Source organism: Theropithecus gelada, chromosome 7b, assembly GCF_003255815.1.
Source record: "Theropithecus gelada isolate Dixy chromosome 7b, Tgel_1.0, whole genome shotgun sequence".
Taxonomy (NCBI): Eukaryota; Metazoa; Chordata; class Mammalia; order Primates; family Cercopithecidae; genus Theropithecus; species Theropithecus gelada.
The window spans coordinates 106,471,035-106,492,506 of NC_037675.1; the positions used below are offsets into that span (position 1 = coordinate 106,471,035).

A 21,472-nucleotide genomic window follows, 5' to 3' on the forward strand; every position below is an offset into this window, starting at 1 on the left:
TGAAGTCTGATAAGAAACATCGGCAATCCATTCTCTCTGAAGTCTGCTACCTGGAAGGCTTCATCTGCATAGTAAGAACCTTGGTCTCTACAACCCATCGTCTTAGCCTAGACACTCCCTTCTATTGATTCCAGGTCTTTAGATAACTCTTTTTTTTTTCCTTTTTTTTTTTGAGACGGAGTCTTGCTCTGTTGCCCAGTCTGGAGTGCAAGTGGTGTGATCTCGGCCCACTGCAACCTCCACCTCCCAGGTTCCAGCAATTCTCCCACCTCAGCCTCTGGAGTAGCTGTGAGTACAGGCATATGCCACCATGCCTGGCTAATTTTTGTATTTTTAGTAGAAACGGGGTTTCATCATGTTGGCCAAGCTGGTCTCGAACTCCTAACCTCAGGTGTTCCTCCCATCTTGGCCTCCAAAAGTGCTGGGATTATAGGCGTGAGCCTGGCCTAGATAACTCAACCAACTGGCAACCAGAAAATCCTTGAATCCATCTCTGACCTGGAAGCCCCCACTTCAAGTTGTCCCACCTTTCCAGATCAACAATGTACATCTTACATGTATTGATTGATGTCTTATGCCTCCCTAAAATGTATAAAACCAAGCTGTAGCCCAACCACCTTGGAAACATGTCTCAGGATCTGCTGGGGCTGTGTCACAGGCCATTAGTCACTCATATTTGGCTCAGAATAAATCCCTTCAAATATTTTACAGAATTTGACTCTTTTTATTGACAACCCTAATCCAGTGTGACTGACACCTTATGGAAAGGGGAAATTTGGATGCAGAGACAGACATGTACAGACGGAAGGCATGAAGACACAGGGAGAATTTCATCTATAAGCTAAAGAACACCTGGGGCTACCAGAATTAATGAGAGAGGCACAGGATCCTCCCTCATAGCCTCAGAAGGGATTAACCTTGCTGACACCTTGAGTTTGGACTTCCAGCCTCTGGAACTGTGAGACAATACATTTCTGCTGTATAAACTACTCAGTTTGTGATACTTCACTACAGCAACCCCAGAAATGAATACAACATGTATCCACAGAAGATACAAAAACATAAGGTATGCCAAACAGAATAAATGAAAGTAAAACTACATAGTTACGTCACAGTAACACTGAGGAATACTGTAGATAATAAAATCTGTTTACAACAGCCACAATAGTAAAGAAAGATTCTCTATAAAAGAATGGTGTTGGCCAGGCATGGTGGCTCACACCTGTAATCCCAGCACTTTGGGAGGCAGAGGTGGGTGGATCACCTGAGGTCAGGAGTTTGAGACCAGCCTAGCCAACATGGCAAAACCCCGTCTCTAGTAAAAATACAAAAATTAGCTGGGTGTGGTAGTGTGCACCTGTAATCCCAGCTATTTGGGAGGCTGAGATGGAAGAATCACTTGAACCTGGGAGGTGGAAGTTGCAATGACCCAAGATCACGCCATTTGCACTCCAGCCTGGGTGACAGAGTGAGACTCTGTCTCCAAAACAAAAAAGAATGGTGGTGGTTTTCTTAACAACAATGGGACACTAAAGACCTCAAAGTTTCCAGAGAAAAGAACTGTCCATCTGTAATTCTATACCCAGAAAAATGATCTTTCAATAATAAAGGAAAATTAGAAATATTTTTATGTTACATAACAACTAAGAGTTTACCAACACACCTCAACTCAAGGAAAACAATTGAGAACCCCAAATTTTATACCCAGCTAAACTACTATTCAAGTAGCTTTTAAAGGATCTATTTCAGGAAGAAGGACAATGATCACAGAGGGAGAGGCTGAAATAAAAGAAGGAATAGTGAATAAAGAAATTGCTAAAAGTGTCTGGGCATGGTGACTTATGCCTGTAATCCTAGCACTTTGGGAGGCCAAGGAGGTGGATCACCTCAGCTCAGGAGTTCAAGACCACCCTGGGCAACATGGTGAAGCCCCACCCCTACTAAAATACAAAAAATTAGCTAGGCATGGTGGTGTGTGCCTGTAGTCCCAGCTACTCAGGAGGCTGAGGCATGAGAATTGCTTGAGCCCAGGAGGCAGCGACTACAATGAGCCAAACTGCACCACTGCACTCCAGCTTGGGCTACAGAGTGAGACTCCGTCTCAAAAAAATAAAAATAAGGCCGGGCGCGGTGGCTCAAGCCTGTAATCCCAGCACTTTGAGAGGCCGAGACGGGCAGATCACGAGGTCAGAAGATCGAGACCATCCTGGCTAACACGGTGAAACCCCGTCTCTACTAAAAATTACAAAAAACTAGCCGGGCGAGGTGGCGGGTGCCTGTAGTCCCAGCTACTCGGGAGGCTGAGGCAGGAGAATGGCGTGAACCCGGGAGGCGGAGCTTGCAGTGAGCCGAGATCCGGCCACTGCACTCCAGCCTGGGTGACAGAGCAAGACTCCGTCTCAAAAAAAAATAAAAAAAATTAAAAAAAAAAATAAATAAATAAATAAATAAATAAATAAAAATTTTTTAAAAAGGAAATCATTAAGAGTGGATAATTCTAAACACACTCTCACTAGATAAATAATATCTAGTTAGACAAATGTATAATTATTGTAGTTAGATAAATATATCATCATTATAAACATTTAATTTATGGAGTTTAAAATAATAATATTACAAGTGCTATGGTCAGGCAAGTATCAATAAAAAGAAAGCTGGTGTGGCTAAACTAATATTCTCTCTTTTTCTTTTTTTGTCTTTTTTTTTTTTTGAAACGGAGTTTTGCTCTTGTTGCCCAGGCTGGAGTGCAATGGTGCAATCTCGGCTCTCCGCAACCTCTGCCTCCCAGGTTCAAGAAATTCTCCTGCCTCAGCCTCCCGAGTAGCTGGGATTACAAGGATGCAGCACCACACTTGGCTAATTTTGTATTTTTAGTAGAGATGGGGGTTTCTCCGTGTTGGTCAGGCTGGCCTCGAGCTCCCAACCTCAGGTGATCCACCTGCCTTGGCCTCCCAAAGTGCTGGGATTACAGGCGTGAGCCACCATGCCCGGTGCTAAATTGATTTTCAAAAATATATATTTTAAGACAAAAACCATAATTATTGAAAAGAAGGCCAGTATATAATGATGAATAGTATTGTTCAGAGGATATAAAGATTCAAAACATGTATGTACCTGAAACAGCCATAAGTATGGGGAAAAAATGAACAAGACTGCAAGTAGAAATTGATAATTCTATCAAAAAAGAAAATTTCAACACAACTCTCTCAGTGACTGCCAGGTCAAGCAGACAAAACATTAATAAAAGGTGAATAAGATTCCAACAGCATGATTTGCGAGCTGGATTTAAAGCCATAGCTAGGCGTGACCGTTGGAGAGGACACATTTTGCTCAGGTGTGTGTAGAGCACTTACAGCAATGAGCACACGCTTAGATGTAAGACCGGGCTCAACGCACTTCAAAACCCAGTGTCATATGACTTCGCTCTCTAAGCCAAACATAATTCAACTCTCAATCACTCACTGAGGAAGAGTGTTAAAATACATTTGAAACCTTACATCAGATTTCTAAATCATTCATGAATGAAAGAAAGCATAAAATATTTAGAACTAAATGATAATTTATTCCTTACACACTTACATTAGTAAAGAAGAGCAACTGAACATTAAAAAGTTAAGCATCCAGCCGGGCATGGTGTCTCATGCCTGTAATCCCAGCACTTTGGGAGGCCGAGGTGGGCGGATCACCTGAAGTCAGGAGTTCGACACCAGCCTGGCCAACACGGTGAAATCCCGTCTCTACTAAAGCACAACAATTAGCCGGGCATGGTGGCGCGCGCCTGTAATCCCAACTACTCGGGAGGCTGAGGCAGGAGAATTGCTTGACCCAGGAGGCAAAGGCTGCAGTGAGCCAAGATCGTGCCACTACACTCCAGCCTGGGCCACAGAGCGAGACTCCATCTCAAAAACAAACAAACAAACAAACAAACAAACAAACAAAAATGTTAAGCATCCAACTGAAGGAAGTCTAAAACTGACAATAGGAATATACTAAGATAGTAGAAGGATGAAGATAAAGGTAAAACATAAATAAATGAAAAACAAAACAAAATTAGAACCAAAAATACCTAACACTAAATTAGAACTAAAAACAGAACTAACATATATAAATTTGATTTATTGAAAAAATTAATAAAATGGTCACAAGATCTCTGAAGGGAAAGACCGGCAACAGGCACAAAACCCTACTGAGAAATGAGAGGAGGGCTGCTCTACAATGCAGCCGAGGGCGACATGAGCAACCTCCTAGCAAGGCAACTTGGAAAATCACACAAAATGGACCATTTCTAGAAAACTATTATTCGCCAAGTTTGATTCATAGAGAAACAGAAAGCCCGAAGAGTCCTATAATCCTAAAAGAAATTAGGAAGTTAAAATCTTCCCACAAAGATGTCAAAAATCTAAGACAGTTTTACATGTTCTGCCAAAATTAAAAAGCCTATTTTATCCCATTTTTACAAACTTCAAAATGTAGGGAAAAGTGGGCACGTGACCCAGTTCCCTGTAGGACTCTCTCATAATCTAACACAAAGACAGGACTAGTGTGTACCGAGGAAGAAAAGGCACACTCTTGGGCACAGATGAAAAATCCTGCACAAAATATTGCCCTATCCAATCTCAGAATGTGGAAAAAGTACCGTTGGCCACTGCAGCCCCAACACACCGTCAAACATCCATGTGTAACTTTTGACTCCCACCAAACTGGATGACTAATAGCCGACTGTTGACCGGAAGCCTTACAGATAACATAAACATTCGATTAACACATATTTTATACGTTATCTGTATTATATGCTGTATTCTTACGATAAAGTAAGCTAGAAGAAAGAAAATATTATTAAGAAAATCATAAGAAAGAGAAAATATGGCCGGGCGCGGTGGCTCAAGCCTGTAATCCCAGCACTTTGGGAGGCCGAGACGGGCGGATCACGAGTTCAGGAGATCGAGACCATCCTGGCTAACACGGTGAAACCCCGTCTCTACTAAAATACAAAAAAAAATTAGCCGGGCGAGGTGGCGGGCGCCTGTAGTCCCAGCTACTCGGGAGGCTGAGGCAGGAGAATGGCGTGAACCCGGGAGGCGGGGCTTGCAGTGAGCTGAGATCCGGCCACTGCACTCCAGCCTGGGCAACAGAGCCAGACTCCCTCTCAAAAAAAAAAAAAGAAAGAAAGAAAGAGAAAATATATTTACACGTCATCAAGTGGAAGTGAATCATCCTAAAACTCTCCATTCTCATTGCGTTCACAATGGGTAGGCTGAAGAGGAGGAGGATGAGGAGGGCTTGGTCGTGCTATGTTAGGAAAGGCAGAGGCAGAAAAAAGTTTGCATGTAAGTGGACCCATGCAAGTCAAACCTGTGTTGTCCAAGGATCAAACTGTGTATGATATTTTGGTTCAATTGGGATTATGCCAGGAATCCAAGGTTAATTTAATTTTAGAAAATTTCTAAGTTACTCCATTCACATATTAAAGGAGAAAAACCAGATTGTCATCTCAATAGTTGCCCCAACAGCACATGGTGCTTCTAAAGAAGGGAGAGACTTGCTTATCAGGCCCCACACCTCAGAACAAAAACATGAGAATGAATATAGAGCAGCACAGCACAGAGATAAACGGATGGATGGAATGGGAAAGAGAACCGGGACAAAGACCGGCACATGTGGCGACTTGAGTTCGTCAGAGCTGTCCCGACACATCCGTTGGAGGAAGAGGGAATAGTCCTAAATACCCACAAGGAAGAGAAGTGAAATAGATCCCTGCTTCCAGTCTTTCAAAACAGTCGGTTCAGGTGTATACAACACCTCAATGTGAAAAAAAATGGGGGCCATTAGAGCAGAGTATTTGACTTTACACCCTTAGACAATAGCAAAAGAAAAAAAGTGCTTGTAAAAAAATCTTAAATTTCTCTTACTAGTATTATTGGCTATAGAGATACTGAAATTGTTATTTTGAAAACATGTTAAATACAGGGTAAGCTAAAGCTAGTAATTACATTAAAGTCGTTAGGAGCCAAAATTTTCCATATAAGAGAAATGAAATACAAGTACAAAACCAAAGAAATTAAGAAAAACTCTTTTTTTTTTTTTGAGACAGGGTCTCTGCTCTGTCGCCAAGGCTGGAGTGCAGTGGTGCGATCTCGACCAATTTTTGTATTTTTAGTAGAGACAAGGTTACACCATATTGGTCAGGCTAGTCTCAAACTCCTGACCCCAGGTGATCCATCCACCTTGACCTCCCAAAGTGCTGGGATTACAGGCATGAGCTACCAAGCCCGGCCTTTGCATATCTTCTTTTCAGAAATGTCTGTAAGTTGGCCAGGTGCCGTGGCTCACACCTGTAATCCCAGCACTTTGAGAGGCCGAGAAGGGCAGATCACAATGTCAGGAGTTCGAGACCAGCCTGACAAACATGGTGAAACCCCAGGCTGGAGTTCAGTGATGCAATCTTGGCTCGCTGCAACCTCCTTCTCCCGGATTCAAGGGATTCTTGTGCCTCAGCCTACGGAGTAGCTGGGACCACAGGCATGCACCAATATGCCCAGCTAAGTTTTGTAATTTTTGTAGACACAGGGTTCTGCCATATTGCCCAGGCTGATCTTGAAGTCCTGGGTTCAAGTGATCTGCCCACCTCAGCCTCCCAAACTGTTGGGATTACAGGCGTGAGCCACCTCACCCAGCCTGCATTTTTGACATGATATATTCTTAATTGATACATAATTTTTGTATATATTCAAGGGGTACATGTAAAATTTTATTACATGCACAGGATGTGTAATGATTAACTCAGTATTTAAGGTGTCCATCACTTCAAGTATCTGTCATTTCTATGTGTTGGGAACATTCCAAGTCCTCTCTTCCAGCTATTTTGAAATAAACAATACACTGTCGTTAACTATAGCTACCCTACTCTACTATCAAACATTAGACTTATTCCTTCCATCTCACTGTGTATTTGTACTCATTAAGCATCCTCTTTTTGTCCTTCCCCTCCACCAGAAGGAAATAATGTATACAGTGGTCCATTTTCAAGACAAAGTGCCTTAAATTGGCTTAGGTCAGCAAGCTACAGAAAAAACAGGATATACTAGGCCCCTGGTTGGATAGCCAACGCCTGCTTGTCGCCCCCGCCCCCCACACCTACTTAAGTTGCCCTCACCCAAACCAAAGAAGTTTGGTCTAAGATAAAAGTTTACTAGCCTGTAAAATAGCTCACTTTGTCTGTTCTTATCAGCCTGCCCAGCTACTTAGGTCATAAGTCAAATACTTGAAGAGCCCCTTAGCTAACTAGAATTGCAATGCATTGTGGGCTGCAACAAAATGCAGCAAGATAACCCTAAAGAAAACACCTAAAGCCCCTGCCCAACAGCCAATAGGTGACGTCCAGGAAGGTTGTGACCCCATAGTACTCAGCCTATGAGGAACCGGGGGCGGGACCTGCGCACTAGGGGATAAATTGCTTGTTGAAACTGTGCTGGGTGTGCCAGCCCACCAGACACCCAATCTTGCAAGACCGTCATTAAAAGTCTCACTTTGGCTCCTCTCTGGGTCTCTAAGTCCATTCTTTGGGTGTGGATGGGTGAGTTTGTTTCTCACACACCCACACACCCTTCCTAGACTCTGGGATCTATCGTTCTATTCTCTACCTCCAGAGGTCAACTTTTTTCGCTCCCACATGTGAGAACATGTGATGTTTGTTTTTCTGTGCTTGGCTTATTTCTCTTAACATAATGACCTCCAGTTCCATCCATGTTGCTGCAAATGACAGGATTTCATTCTTTTTATGACAAAATAGTATTCCATTGTGTGTGTGTGTATATATATGTATATATATGTATATATGTATATATCACATTTTCTTTATCCATTCATCCTTTGATAGACAGTTAGGTTGATTCCATATCTTGGCTAGTGTGAGTAGCGCTGCAATAAGCATGGGAGTGCAAGGATCCCTTTGATATACTGATTTCCTTTCCTTTGGATAAATACTCAGTAGTAGGATTGCTGGATCATATGGTAGTTCTATTTTTAGTTTTTTGAGAAACTTCCATACAGTTCCCCATAATGGCTTTGCTAATTTAATTCCCACCAACAGAACATAAGAGTTCCCTTTTCTTGGCATCCTTGCCAGCATTTATTTTTTGTCTTCTTGATAACACCCATTCTAACTGGGGCAAGATGTTACCTCATTGTGGTTTTGATTTGCATTTCCCTGGTAACTAGTGATACTGAGATTTTTCTCATATGCCTGTTGGCCATTTGTATGTCTTTTGAGAAATGTCTGTTCAGATCTTTTGCCTGATTTTTTTTTTCGAGACTGAGTTTTGCTTTTGTTGCCCAAGCTGGAGTGCAATGGCACGATCTTGGTTCACTGTAACCTCTGCCTCCCGGGTTCAAGTGATTCTCCTGCCTCAGCCTCCCGAGTCGCTGGGATTACAGGCACCTGCCACCACGCCCAGCTAATTGTTTGTATTTTTAGTAGAGATAGGGTTTCGCCATATTGGCCAGGCTCTTCTCAAACTCCTGACCTCAAGCGATCCGGTTGCCTTGGCCTCCCAAAGTGCTGGGATTACAAGCGTGAGGCACTGCGCCCAGCCTATTTATTTTTTAAAGAATGTCTTGCTCTGTCACCCAGACTGGAGTTCAGTGGCATCATATTGGCTCACTGCAATCTCTGCCTCCCCGGTTCAAGTGATTCTCCTGCATCAGTCTCCCGAGTACCTGGGATTACAGGCATGCGCCACCATGCCTAGCTAATTTTTGTATTTTTAGTAGAGATGGGGTTTCATCATGTTGGCCAGGCTGATCTCAAACTGCTGGCCTCAAGTGATCTGCCCACCTCAGCCTTCCAAAGTGCTGGGATTATGAGTTAGTGCGCCTGGTCACATTTAAAAACATTTTTTTAGCAACAGGGTCTCACTGTATTGTGCAGGCTGGTCTCAAACTCCTGGTCTGGAGAGATTCTCCCACCTTGGCCTCCCAAAACTCTGGGATTGCAGGCGTGAGTCACCTTGCCCAGACTGCTGGGAGTTTTTATCATGAAGAAGGGTGTTATATTTTATCACATGCTTTCTCGGCATCTATTGAGATGATCATACGGTTTTTGTCCTTCAATCTGTGGATTTGATGTATTGCATGTATTGATTTGCGTATGTTGAACCATCCTTGCATCCCCAGGATAAATCCCACTTAGTCATAATGGATTATCTTTTAATGTGCTATTAGATTCAATTTGCTAGTATTTTGTTGAGGATTTTTGTGTATCTATTCATCAGGAATATTGACCTGCAGTTTTCTTTTTTGTTGTTGTGTCCTTGCCTGGTTTGAGTATCAGGGTAATGCTGGCCTCATAGAATGAGTTAGAGAGAATTCCCTCCTCTTCAGTTTTTTGGGAACAGTTTAAGGAGAAATGGTATTAGTTCTTTTTTGTAAGTTTGGTAGAATTTAGTAGTAAAACCATCTGGTCTGTAGGCCTTTTGTGTTGTTGTTGGGAGATTTTTATTACTGTTCCAATCTCATTACTCCTTATCGATCTGTTCGGGTTTTCTGTTTCTTCTTGATTCAGTCTCGGCAGGCTGCGTGTGCCCAGGGATGTCTCCATTTCCTCCAAGTTTCCAGTCTGTGAGTGTATAATTTCTCAGGCAGTCTCTGGTGATCTCTGGTATTTCTGTAATATCAGTTGTAATGTCTCTTTTTTGTTTCTGGTTTTGGTTATTTGGGTTGTCTCTCTTTTTTTCTTCATTATCAACTTAGAATATTTTCAGCTTCCATGTATGATGGGCTTATCAGGACATCGCTCCATGAGGTGAGGCATGTCTGATGTGCTTACGGTGGGGTTTAAGTGCTCCCACAAGCCCGCTCTGACAGTGTGTACTTATTTGGGGTAAAAAGAAAAAACACCGGGCCGGGCGCGGTGGCTCAAGCCTGTAATCCCAGCACTTTGGGAGGCCGAGACGGGCGGATCACGAGGTCAGGAGATCAAGACCATCCTGGCTAACACGGTGAAACCCCGTCTCTACTAAAAATACAAAAAACTAGCCGGGCGAGGTGGCGGGCGCCTGTAGTCCCAGCTACTCGGGAGGCTGAGGCAGGAGAATGGCGTAAACCCAGGAGGCGGAGCTTGCAGTGAGCTGAGATCCGGCCACTGCACTCCAGCCTGGGCGACAGAGCGAGACTCCGCCTCAAAAAAAAAAAAACAAACAAACAAAAAAAAAAACAAAAAAAAAAAAAAAAAAAAAAGAAAAAACACCTTAGCTCTGCTGACAAATAATGAGTCATATTTTCCCACAAAGATAAGTTTTGAAATAACAAAGGAAATTAAAGAAAAAGTGTTTTGCTTCATGAGAAATCCCCAAAGTCCCTCCCCACACCCCATGGGGACCCAAGGGCCCTAGACCTCAGGGCGGGGCCAGCAGCGGAGGGAGCAGAGCCGGCAAGGAGCTGCCCTCAGGTGGGTCCTGGCCACACAGCCAGCCTCGGAGCCACTGAGGGGCCTGCCCTGGGCTCTGAGTCCAGAGGCCCCTTCCAGCCTCAATCTTTCTTCCAGGGTAAGCAGCCTGAGGGGCCAGGAGGACAGTCTGCTGAACCCTGAGCCCAAGGCCCAGGACTCCCTGCTTAAATGTCCCCAAGCCTGGATCCATCCTCCCAAGGTGGTGCTGCCAGAGCTGTACCCAGTCCTGCTGGCCTGAGGGGCAGCCAGGGGCGGCGGCGAGGTGGTTTTCTGGGGCTGCAGATGAGCTTGGACCCACGGGCTGGGTGTAGCATGTGGGCTCATTGAGGCCCCTCACGATGTGGGAAAATCAGAGAGGGGGCTGGCTGGGGCTGGCCCTCCTGCAAGGACTTCTGAGAGCACTCCAAGGAGCCCTGGGGTCCTCCACTTGTCCCTGGCCTTCCAGGCCCTCACACACCATTGTTGTCAAGACAGAAGAGACTGGGCGCAGTGGCTCACGGCTGTAATCCCAGCACTTTGGGAGGCCAAGGCAGGCGGATCATCTGAGGTCAGGAGTTCGAGACCAGCCTGGCCAACATGGTGAAATCCCGTCTCTACTAAAAAATACAAAAATTAGCTGGGCGTGGTGGCAGGCGCCTTAATCCCAGCTACTTGGGAGGCAGAGGTAGGAGAATCGTTTGAACCTGGGAGGCAGAGTTTGTAGTCAGCCGAGATAAAGCCATTGCACTCAAACCTGGGGTACAAGAGCGAAACTTCTCTCAAAGGAAAAAAAAAAAAAAGAAGAGAATCTATTCTGTCTAACTGCCTTTAGCTTGAGGGCGGGGAAGGCAGCCTCCCTTCATACTCATGCCCCAGCCCTGCAAATGTCACAGCAGGGTCCACCTGGCTGCCCCTCCCCATACCCAGAATAATCCCTACCCAGAGTCCCTGGAGGACCCAACCCTCGGGGGCATGCCTGGGGCACAGCTGCATTCAGGCATCCAGCAACCCAGCCAGAGAGCAGAGGCTCCCCAACCATGGCCGGGAGGTAAGGACTGACCCCAAGGCCAAATTGGAGCAGCAAGAAGGTGAAGGGAGATCTGGAACGGGCTAGGGGAGGCTGGATCTCTTCCCCATTCACTTCCTGGTGCACCCAAACTGGCCCCAGGGGTGCAGCTGACAGGCCCCACCCTTGGGAACTGCACCCTGCTGATGGGTGTCCTGCAGGCACCCTGAGGCCAGCACCCTGGACCCCTGCCCTACATAGGCCTTACAAGGAGGAGCTAGGGTGGACACCCAGACTGCACTGAAAAGTAGGGGTGTTCTCAAGGTCCCAGACCCTACTCAGGGACCCCAGTGAGGGGTAGGGAGTGGGAGGCAGAGCCCCTTGCTGGGAGCCTCTAGCCAAGCCTACCTTTTCAGATATGCCAACGAGCGGCCCCAGCTTCGTTCTCCAGGATAAAGACCCTAGTTACCTCCACTGCTCAGCCTCCCTTGCAGCTAAGTGTAGCCATGTGACCAAGTTCTAGATCAAGTTCCAGATCACAGATAAGTGGAAGTGCCCTGTGGGACTTCCAGGAAGTCTCCTCTGGGATGTCCCTTATTCTCTGCTAAGAACACAGAGGCAATGGCTGAGCTCCAGCAGCCATTGTGAGGCCATGAAGGCAGGGATCCTAGGGACTGGGATCTGAAAACTGGAAGGTCCTGGCTCCCAATGGCAGTGGAGCAATGCCATCATCTCTAGCAAGGCCATCTCTAGCCTGCCAGCCCCGGACCTGCTTAGTGTTCAAGAGTAATGAACGACCTTGCTGAAGCCACTGTTCCTTAGGTCTCTGTGGCCTGTAGCTGAGCTTGACTCTGATTCGTAGGCCTGTAACTGGAGGGCCTCTACCTCGAGGGAGTGGGGTGTAGATTTTTCCTGGAGGGGAAGGTTCTCAGCCCCACCCTCTAGCCCGCCCACCCAGCTCCAGCCTTCTGTTTCTGTCTCAAATGAGAGGGGGCCTCTCAGGACAAAGAGGAAGTAGCTGGAAGGGGAAGCAGTGAGCTGCAGAGAGGAGGAGGTTGGTGTGGAGCACAGGCAGCACCAAGCCTGCCCCGTGAGCTGAGGGCCTGCAGTCTGTGGCTGGAATCAGGATGGACACCAAGGCAGGACCCCCAGAGGTATGTACCAATGAGGCCAGGGCAGATGCGAAAAGCCAGGCCTGGGAAAGGGGATGCTGTCTGCCTCCCTATGGCCTCAGCCTCCTGGCAACCCCAGGTCCAGAGAGTCACACAGCCTCCAGCTAGTCCTGTAGATGACTGGCTCCTTCCCCAATCCGTGCAGCTGGGTGATACCCAGCCAGGTGACAGCTGGGCCCTCTACCTCAGCCTGGGACTGGCAGCCGTGCCTAATGCCCTGCAGGGCAGAAAATCTGGCACCTTCAGCCATGACCTCTGATGCCTGCAGGGTCTTATGCTATCTACCGTGGGACAAGGGGGCTACAGCCCTACTCTCCAAGGGTCTCTCAGCTCGAGCCAACCTGGCTTGCGGGCCTCCCAGGTTCCATTGGAAGAGGAGGTGGTGAGGCACTCTGGGGTCTGTAGTCCTGGGAGGGGCCTTGGACAGGCTCCAAGTCTAAGATGGGGCCTGCAAGAAGCAGGGCCTCTGTGCTCTGAGCTGCCCATCTGCCTGGAGCATTTAAGGGAGCAAGGGCCCTCTCTGGTGAGGGCAGGGAGGGTGGGGAGCAGCTGTGCAAGGACGGCCCTGGCACTTCGTTGCCCAGCCACAGCCCAGGATTCCACGTTTCCTCTCATTGCCCAGCCACAGCCCAGGATTCCACGTTTCCTCTCATTGCCCAGCCACAGCCCAGGATTCTGTGTTTTCTCTCTGAGAGTTAGTGGGGGAGGGCAAAGGCCTGATGCTGGGCCCTGAATCCCTGGGGACAGTGGGGACACAGTAGGCACCCTGAGGTCCCCTCTGCGTGGTGGGGTGAGCAACCCCCAGAGTTCAGCTCTGGGGTGGGGGCGGCACCCGACCCACCTCTGCAGGACCCCCCAGTGTGCGAGGAGTTGGGCCAGAGTGACTTGGCCTGAGTCCCCGTCCCCACACTTGGTTCATGCTCCTACCCCCAATCTCCCATAACGCTTGGTCTCCAGGGCAGACACAGCCCAGGCCTGACTCCTATGGCGTTCCCACCCCCTGCTGAGGTAGGCCAGGTTCTCAAAGGCCTCATCCCTGACCCGTGGGATGATAGCCCTGACGAACCCCAGTGGCCTGGAGGCCGAGCTGGCTGCTCCCAGGTGGACAGCCAACCCACAGAGCCCCTGGGTCCCAGCGCCCAGCCTGGCTGCAGACACAGGCACTCAGCACTGCCCAGGCCCAGGCCTCAAACCTTGGATACCTCCCCATCCCGGCCAGCGGCCAGCCAGCTCCTGCCCTGGTGGATGCCTCAGTCAGAGGCTGGCCAGTCAGGTGTCCATGCTGGGCACAGACGCCTCCCTGCACCCGGGGAGGGCGCCTCTGTATTTGTGAGGCACCCTTCCCCATCGTGGCACCTGGGGCAGCCTGACTGCTTGCTTTGAGGGTGGGATTGGGGGTGGGAGCCCACATGCCATGGGGCTCGGATGGCCTGGCTCCCAGGTCCTTATGGGGTGACCGCTCTGAGGAGACAAGGTGAGTCCCTGTAGCAGAGGACAACCGCCTCCCCCAGCAGTGCAGGGGTCTCACTCTGTCGCCATCTCTGCCCTCTCTACGCCTAGCCTCTCCAGCCAGGGTGCTGCCCCGTTGACCCCTCTGACCTGTGGCTCTCAGGAGGGGCTGCCGTGGGGCCAAGACAGGAGCCCAGCCCAGGAGGGAAGCAGTTATTTATAGGCCAGCAATAAGAGGACCAAGCGACAAAAGCAGAAATGGGGCTTTCAGACACAGTTTCAGTTGTGGTTGAAACAGGGAACTGAGACACAAATACCTAGATACTCACTGAGCATCGCTGAGTGGGAGGCCCTGATGGGGAGACACAGAAAGCCGGGGCATGTGGCCAGGCACAGACGCCCACCCCGCCCCGCACGCTTGGCCCAGCCTCAGCCCTGGGGACTGCCTTAGCAGCAGTCCCTCCGGCTTGGCCAGGGGGACAGGGCAGGTGACATGTGGCCGGCTGCGGGCTCCAACACCCACACGGCTTGTCCTTGTGGAAAGCATACCCCCAACATCCAGGGTGTGACCTCAGGCATGAGTGGGATGCTTTTGGGGGCTTATGTGGGTGTCTGTGCAGGGGTGTCTCCAGTACCTAGCTGCCCAGGCACTGAGGGGCAGTTCTGGGTGGGGCTGGAGCTGCTGGTGATGCCAGGCTGCCCTGTGCAGATGCTGAAGCCTCTTCGGAGAGCGGCAGTGACCCCCACGTGGCCGTGCTCCATGCTGCCCCGCCGCCTGTGGGACAGAGAGGTTGGCACGGTAGGACTGGGGGGGCCCAGGGAGGAGGTGGCTGGGATCAGTGGCCTTTCAGAAGCTGTGAGCCAGAGTGGAGAGGACACAAGCAGCCTTGAGGGGGCCTCCACCCTCAAGGAGGGGAGCAGAGGTGCCCTGATCGGTGGGCAAGGCAAGCCTCCCTGGGCTGCTCCAGACCTTCCCTTTATCCCCCAGCTGGAGGTGCTGGGGACAGCCAGTTACCACGAGCCACAGCATTGCAGAGTGGGCTGCAGGCCCCCCGACCCCCGCCACCACCCTGGGCTGGGGCCCTTCTCTGCATCACCCTCCCCTCTCCCTTGTCTACCCTAGTCTCACCCCAGCAGCAGCACAGGTCCAGGGAAGTCAAGATGGTCTCTGTCTCAGCACTGGAGGGGCCATGGTGGCCCAGCCAGAAGTCAACCCCCCACCTGTCCTGGTGACCCTGCGGGTGCTGCCCCATCCAGTTGCAGGTCCTGGGAGCGCTGGCTATGCTGTGGCTGGGCTCCATGGCTCTTACCTACCTCCTGTGGCAAGTGCGCCGTCCTCCCACCTGGGGCCAGGTGCAGCCCAAGGACATGCCCAGGTCCTGGGGACATGGTTCCAGCCCAGCGCTGGAACCCCTGGAAGCGGAGGTCAGGAAGCAGAGGGACTCCTGCCAGTAAGTGAGCCCATGGAGGCCTGCCTGGGCAGGTCTCAGTTTGGGGCTGCTGCCTGTGTTTCTGCCCTTGGATCTGCCCATGAGATAAGGGTGGCCCTCTACCAGCTCCTCTAGAAGGTGCAGGTCACCCGGGAGGGCCACAACCATATGAGCTGGTGTGGGGGCTGGGGGACGGGGCAGGCGTGTGGTGCTTTTTGCAGCAAACAAAGGCTGCGACCCGGGGGATCTGACAGGCTGGAAAACACTGCCTGTGCTGAGCTCACCCCCTCAGTCTTTCCACTCCTGGGGCGTAGTGTCACTGTCCCCTCCTGCCCCTCAGCCTTCCCTCCCACCGTTCTTTCCCTGCGGTTGGGGTCCTGGAATCGCAGGACTGCCCTGGAGGAACCTGTTGGGCCATCTTGCACACATTCCCTGGAAATGGAATCTCGCCTGCCCCTGGCCCAGCCTTTCCCTTCCAGGCCAGCTCTGGCCGCCACCAAGGGCTTCCACACCAGGAGGCCACCCCAGACTCCGGACTCCACAGCTCTGCTCTGCTCTTCTCGGCTTCAGGAGTAGCTGCTCCCTGTGGGCAGTGCCTCAGGGTTGGGTGGGGCCAGGACCCCCCAGTCTAACCTGCTCTGGACCAGGCAGCCCCTCTCAGGCTCCTTCCCAATGTGCTCCTGGGTGTCCCATCCCAGCAGCATGCTGGGCTCAGGCCCACCCTGCCCAGTCTGTTTGTTGCCTATACCTTAAACCCTTACTCTGCACACTTGGCCTGGGCTCATCCCAGGGGCCACCTGAGCAACAGTTGCTCTGGCTTGGCAGCGGGATGGGGCAGGTGATGTGAGGCAGGTTGGGGGCTCCTGCACCCATACTGAGCCCTGTGTGGCTCTCTCCACAGGCTTGTCCTTGTGGAAAGCATCCCCCAGGACCTGCCATTTGCAGCCGGCAGCCTCTCCGCCCAGCCTCTGGGCCAGGCCTGGCTGCAGCTGCTGGACACTGCCCAGGAGAGCGTCCACGTGGCTTCATACTACTGGTCCCTCACAGGGCCCGACATTGGGGTCAACGACTCATCTTCCCAGCTGGTGCGCCCCGCCCTGACCCCACCGCATCCTGGTGCTGGAGACACAGCAAGTCAGGCTGCCCATCTATGTAGGGGTCTCGGGCACCAGGCCCGGGGGCTCAACTCGGTGGTAGGGTCTAGCATGGAGCAGGGATTAGGCCACTCCCTTGGGGGCTCTAAGGGCAGAGGTGTCAAGGAGCTGGGCCTCTGGGTGACTAAACACTCAGACTGGGCCTGGTGCAGTTTGGCTCTCAACCAAGGGTCATCCATATACTTGACCTGACCTTGAGCTGTAGGCAGTCCAAGGTAGGCCTCCTGAGGAGGGCATGGGTCCTAGTGGGGATGCGGAGGAGAGGGCAGCCTGAGGTCAGCTTTCATGGCTGGCCTGGCCTTGCAGGGAGAGGCCCTTCTGCAGAAGCTGCAGCAGCTGCTGGGCAGGAACATTTCCTTGGCTGTGGCCACCAGCAGTCCAACACTGGCCAGGAAGTCCACCGACCTGCAGGTCCTGGCTGCCCGAGGTGGGTACCTGCACCATGCTGGGCCCCACTGCCCTAGCGTCAGGCATGGGCTGTCTGGCTGGCACCATGGGACAAGGAAAAGGGGCGGGGTGGGAAAGGTGTCCTGGGCTTCCCTAGGACACCGCAGGAGGGCAGGACCCAGGGCTCCGAGGTCCTTTGAGTCAGCTTCACCTGGGCATAGGGCTGGTTCCAAGGAACCAAAAGTGCCATTTTCCACAGGGCAGAGCATGGGTGGCTTCGGAGCCCTGCTGAGCCCAGCAGCTCTGACCCCTGGCTGGAGGCTCAGGCTGGGACCTCTGGCTGGGGAGCAAGAGGCCATGGGCAGTCACCACAAAGGCAGGCTCTGGAGCTGAGCTGCCCAGAGGGACCCTGGGCCAGTCTATCCCTCAGTGTCCTCACCTATAAAATGGGGATGAGGATAGCAGCAGCTTAGTAGGACTGTTGTGGGGACATCCGAGTCAACCCCACTGTCATGAGCTTGGGGTCAGGCTCACCATGAAGCTGGCATTTAGCAAGACCTAGTCCATCCCATTGCCTGAACTCTCCACCAGGTGCCCAGGTACGACGGGTGCCCATGGGGCGGCTCACCAGGGGCGTTTTGCACTCCAAATTCTGGGTTGTGGATGGACGGCACATATACATGGGCAGTGCCAACATGGACTGGCGGTCCCTGACGCAGGTGAGTGCCAGGGCCCTAACATAGGAGGCCCGCCTGAAGCTCTTCCCCTCCTGAACTCTGGGGACTTGGCCTGACATCTCAGTGCATCTGGAGAAAGTCATGTAGTACTGTTTACAATGTCACCATGGCAGAAACAATTGGAGACTGGTCTAATAAATGATGGAATTCTACACAGCCACTGAACTCATGCTGTGGAATCACATTAAATGACATGGAAAGATGTTCAAGTCACATTATCCAGGGAAACATGCAGATTACAAAACACACGCCTTTTTAGGAAAAGCAATGCATGAAAAATGTGTCAGAATGGTCATGGCAAAGGCAACCCTGGTTATCACTTGACAGTGGTATTAAGAATGATCCCATTCTTAATGCCTTGATGCATTTTCTATTGTTTTTGTAATAAACATGTATTGCTTTGATCATTGGAATACAATGTTCAAAAACACAGGGACCCGCTGGGCACTCCTCCCACCAGCACACTCTTACAGATTCCTACAGGCAATGCTTCCCACAAGTGGGGACCCGTGGGGCAGGGGCTGTGCCTGCCCCAGCATCCCTGGCCTGGGTGGAGTGGGGTGGAGGCCCCACAGAGGGGATTTTCTCCCACAGCACCTGACTTTGGTCCCTGCAGGTGAAGGAGCTTGGCGCTGTCATCTATAACTGCAGCCACCTGGCCCAAGACCTGGAGAAGACCTTCCAGACCTACTGGGTGCTGGGGGTGCCCAAGGCTGTCCTCCCCAAAACCTGGCCTCAGAACTTCTCATCTCACATCAACCGTTTCCAGCCCTTCCAGGGCCTCTTTGATGGGGTGCCCACCACTGCCTACTTCTCAGTAAGGCGGGTTGAGAAGGAGCCCATCAGAGACCCCTGTTCTGCCCTGGCTGGCCAGACCCACAGGGAGCCCTCTGGGCTGGCCCTGCAGACACCAGCAGCATCAGCCGGGTCTTCAGGCAGCCAGCACCATGGGTGGGACTGTGGGGGGCCTGGGGTGAGCAGCAGGCTGGCATCAGCAGGCTCTGGGCTGTGCCTGGAGGCAGGCTTAGCTCCAGGAGGACAGCTGGTCAGCACCATCCCTGGGAAACAGGCTGCCTAGGAGGTGATGGGAGGCCCTGGGGCCCTGGGAGTCTCTAGACTGCTGGAAGAGGCCAAGGGGCTTAGCTGGGCACTGGAGAGGGAGGGGAACCCCACTTGCTCTGTGGGGAAGGAAGGGAAGAGTGAGGGGTAGGCAGATCCTCCTTTATCAGCCCACGGGGGTGGGGGTGGACAGACCCCAGCCAGCCCAGGACTGGTCTGCAGTAGAGGCTGTATCAGAACAAGGGAAATCTCCCTAGATGGGGCGGGGGGGGGGGGCGGTTGGCACCCTGAAGGGAGTGGAGAAGCATCCCCGTGGCCAGAAACTGTTTCTGGGAAGTCAATCCAGCCTGGAGCCCAGGGCGGTCCAGCTGCTTCCTGTCGCTCTGCCAGGCCTCAGCCAGTCCCCAGGACCCCTGTGGAACCGACCCCTTTTTTCGTCATGTTTCCAGGCACCTGGGCCCCATCCCTCCACCACCACATGGGGCCTCTTGGGTGGTGCATGGTGGGGTCACAAGTTCAGAATGGACTGGGCTGGCAGAGCCTTCAGGGACCCCTCTCCCGTCACAGGCATCGCCACCCGCACTCTGTCCCCAGGGCCGCACCCCTGACCTGGAGGCGCTGTTGGCGGTGATGGGGAGCGCCCAGGAGTTCATCTATGCCTCCGTGATGGAGTATTTCCCTACCACGCGCTTCAGCCACCCCCGCAGGTAGGTCTGAGCGGGAGGCGGGCAGCCTGCTCTGCTGATGGGCAGCTCCTGGGCACGTCCCCTTCTGCTGGGACCCCTGCCGGGCCGGGGGCTTGTAAGCAGAGCCCCGCCTCTCTCCACCCCAAGGTACTGGCCGGTGCTGGACAACGCGCTGCGGGCGGCAGCCTTCAGCAAGGGTGTGCGCGTGCGCCTGCTGGTCAGCTGCGGACTCAACACGGACCCCACCATGTTCCCCTACCTGCGGTCCCTGCAGGCGCTCAGCAACCCCGCGGCCAACGTCTCTGTGGACGTGGTGAGGGCGCGCTCCCAGCCGGGCGTGGGGAAGGCGCCCTCCTCCCGCCCTTCCTGACGCGCTGCCTCTGCTCCCCTAAGAAAGTCTTCATCGTGCCGGTGGGGAATCATTCCAACATCCCGTTCAGCAGGGTGAACCACAGCAAGTTCATGGTCACGGAGAAGGCAGCCTACATAGGTGAGCGCCAGCAGAGCACGGCGGGCGGGCCCCAGGGTGGCCAGGCACGGGCGAGGGAGGCAGTGGCTTTGTGACCGGCGTGGACACCTCAGGACAGAGGGGCTGCTGCTGAAGGGGGACAGGGTCTCCATGGAGTTCCGGGAACCAGGCCACCCGCCTGTCACCTGGCCCCACAGGGCCCCAGAACACTGAGTCAGGACGCCTGGCGCCGCGTGGTGAGGAAGGAGTTCCTCCGCGACCAGCTGTCCCTCCCGCACCTAAGCGAGGGGCTTCCCCGGCTGGGGTCTGATGACAGTGGAGGGGCCAGCTGCCAACCGTCCCCAAACCCGTAGCCGGGCCTGGCGCTGAGCGGGCTGCGGAGAGGCCTGTGGGAGCCGGCGCCCAAGCGTCTCCTCCGTCCTCCCCACAGGCACCTCCAACTGGTCGGAGGATTACTTCAGCAGCACGGCGGGGGTGGGCCTGGTGGTCACCCAGAGCCGCGGCGCGCAGCCCGCGGGGGCCACGGTACAGGAGCAGCTGCGGCAGCTCTTTGAGCGGGACTGGAGTTCGCGCTACGCCGTCGGCCTGGACGGACAGGCTCCGGGCCAGGACTGCGTTTGGCAGGGCTGAGGGGGACCCTTTTATCTCTCGGCGACCCCGCCCCGTCCCCGCCCTCCCCTCTGACCCGGCCTGGGCTTCAGCAGCTTCCTCCTGTAAGCAGCCCGGGTCGGCACTGAGCCAGGAGCCGCCTGCGACCGCCCGCCAGCTCTCTGATTTCCGAGTCCAGCCCCCCTAAGCCCCGCCTCCTCCAGGGAGCCCTCCAGGAGGCCCCTACCCTGACTCCTGGCCCACAGGCCAGGCCTAAAAAACACTCGTGGCTTCCCAGTGCCTCTGTGTGAGTCCAGCGCTGGCGGCCCTTCATCCTTTTGCCAAGGGCCCGCCTCTACGCGCCCGCCACTGCGAAGCCGCGCCGCGCGACAGACGTGGCAGCGCCTCAGCTAGTCCGGGGTCCGCGAGAACCCGGGGCGGGGCGGGGACCAGACGAGCCCCCCGGGCGGAGTGAACCCTCAGTCTCCCACTCCGCGCCGAGTTGCCGCGCTCCGGAACCCAAATTCCCGCCCAGCGGCTGCCGTGGGGAGCGAGAGCCGCGGAGCCCACGCCCGGGACTCCCGCAGAGGGAACGCAGACCAAGGCGCAGCGCCGCGCACCCACCGCCAGGGGGCGGCTCCTACGGCGCCGGACAGGTGCGGCGAGGGAGGGGAGCGGGGCTGAGGGGACGCGGAGAGCTGTAGGGGACGCGGAGAGCGGGAGGGGACGCGGAGAGCGGGAGGGGACCCGGGGCTGAGGGGACGGGGAGGCCGGGAGGGGACCCGCGGCTCAAGGGGCACAGAGGGCGGGAGGGGACCCGCGGCTGAGGGGACGGGGAGGCCGGGAGGGGACCCGGGGCTGAGGGGACGGGGAGGCCGGGAGGGGACCCGGGGCTGGGGGAAGGGGAGGGCG

General features: G+C 53.1%; 1 protein-coding gene across 1 annotated transcript; it reads left to right on the top strand.

The window, feature by feature from the left end:
• Positions 1 to 12,429: 12,429 nt before the first annotated feature.
• PLD4 (phospholipase D family member 4) lies at positions 12,430 to 20,854 on the top strand. Its single transcript, XM_025392242.1, has 11 exons — positions 12,430 to 12,583; positions 14,760 to 14,849; positions 15,308 to 15,501; positions 16,382 to 16,565; positions 16,941 to 17,061; positions 17,613 to 17,740; positions 18,375 to 18,575; positions 19,385 to 19,524; positions 19,651 to 19,816; positions 19,897 to 19,993; positions 20,403 to 20,854. Exons 1-11 carry the CDS (start codon positions 12,557 to 12,559, stop codon positions 20,600 to 20,602), a joined length of 1,548 nt encoding a protein of 515 aa, XP_025248027.1. The 5' UTR covers positions 12,430 to 12,556; the 3' UTR covers positions 20,603 to 20,854.
• Positions 20,855 to 21,472: the final 618 nt, after the last annotated feature.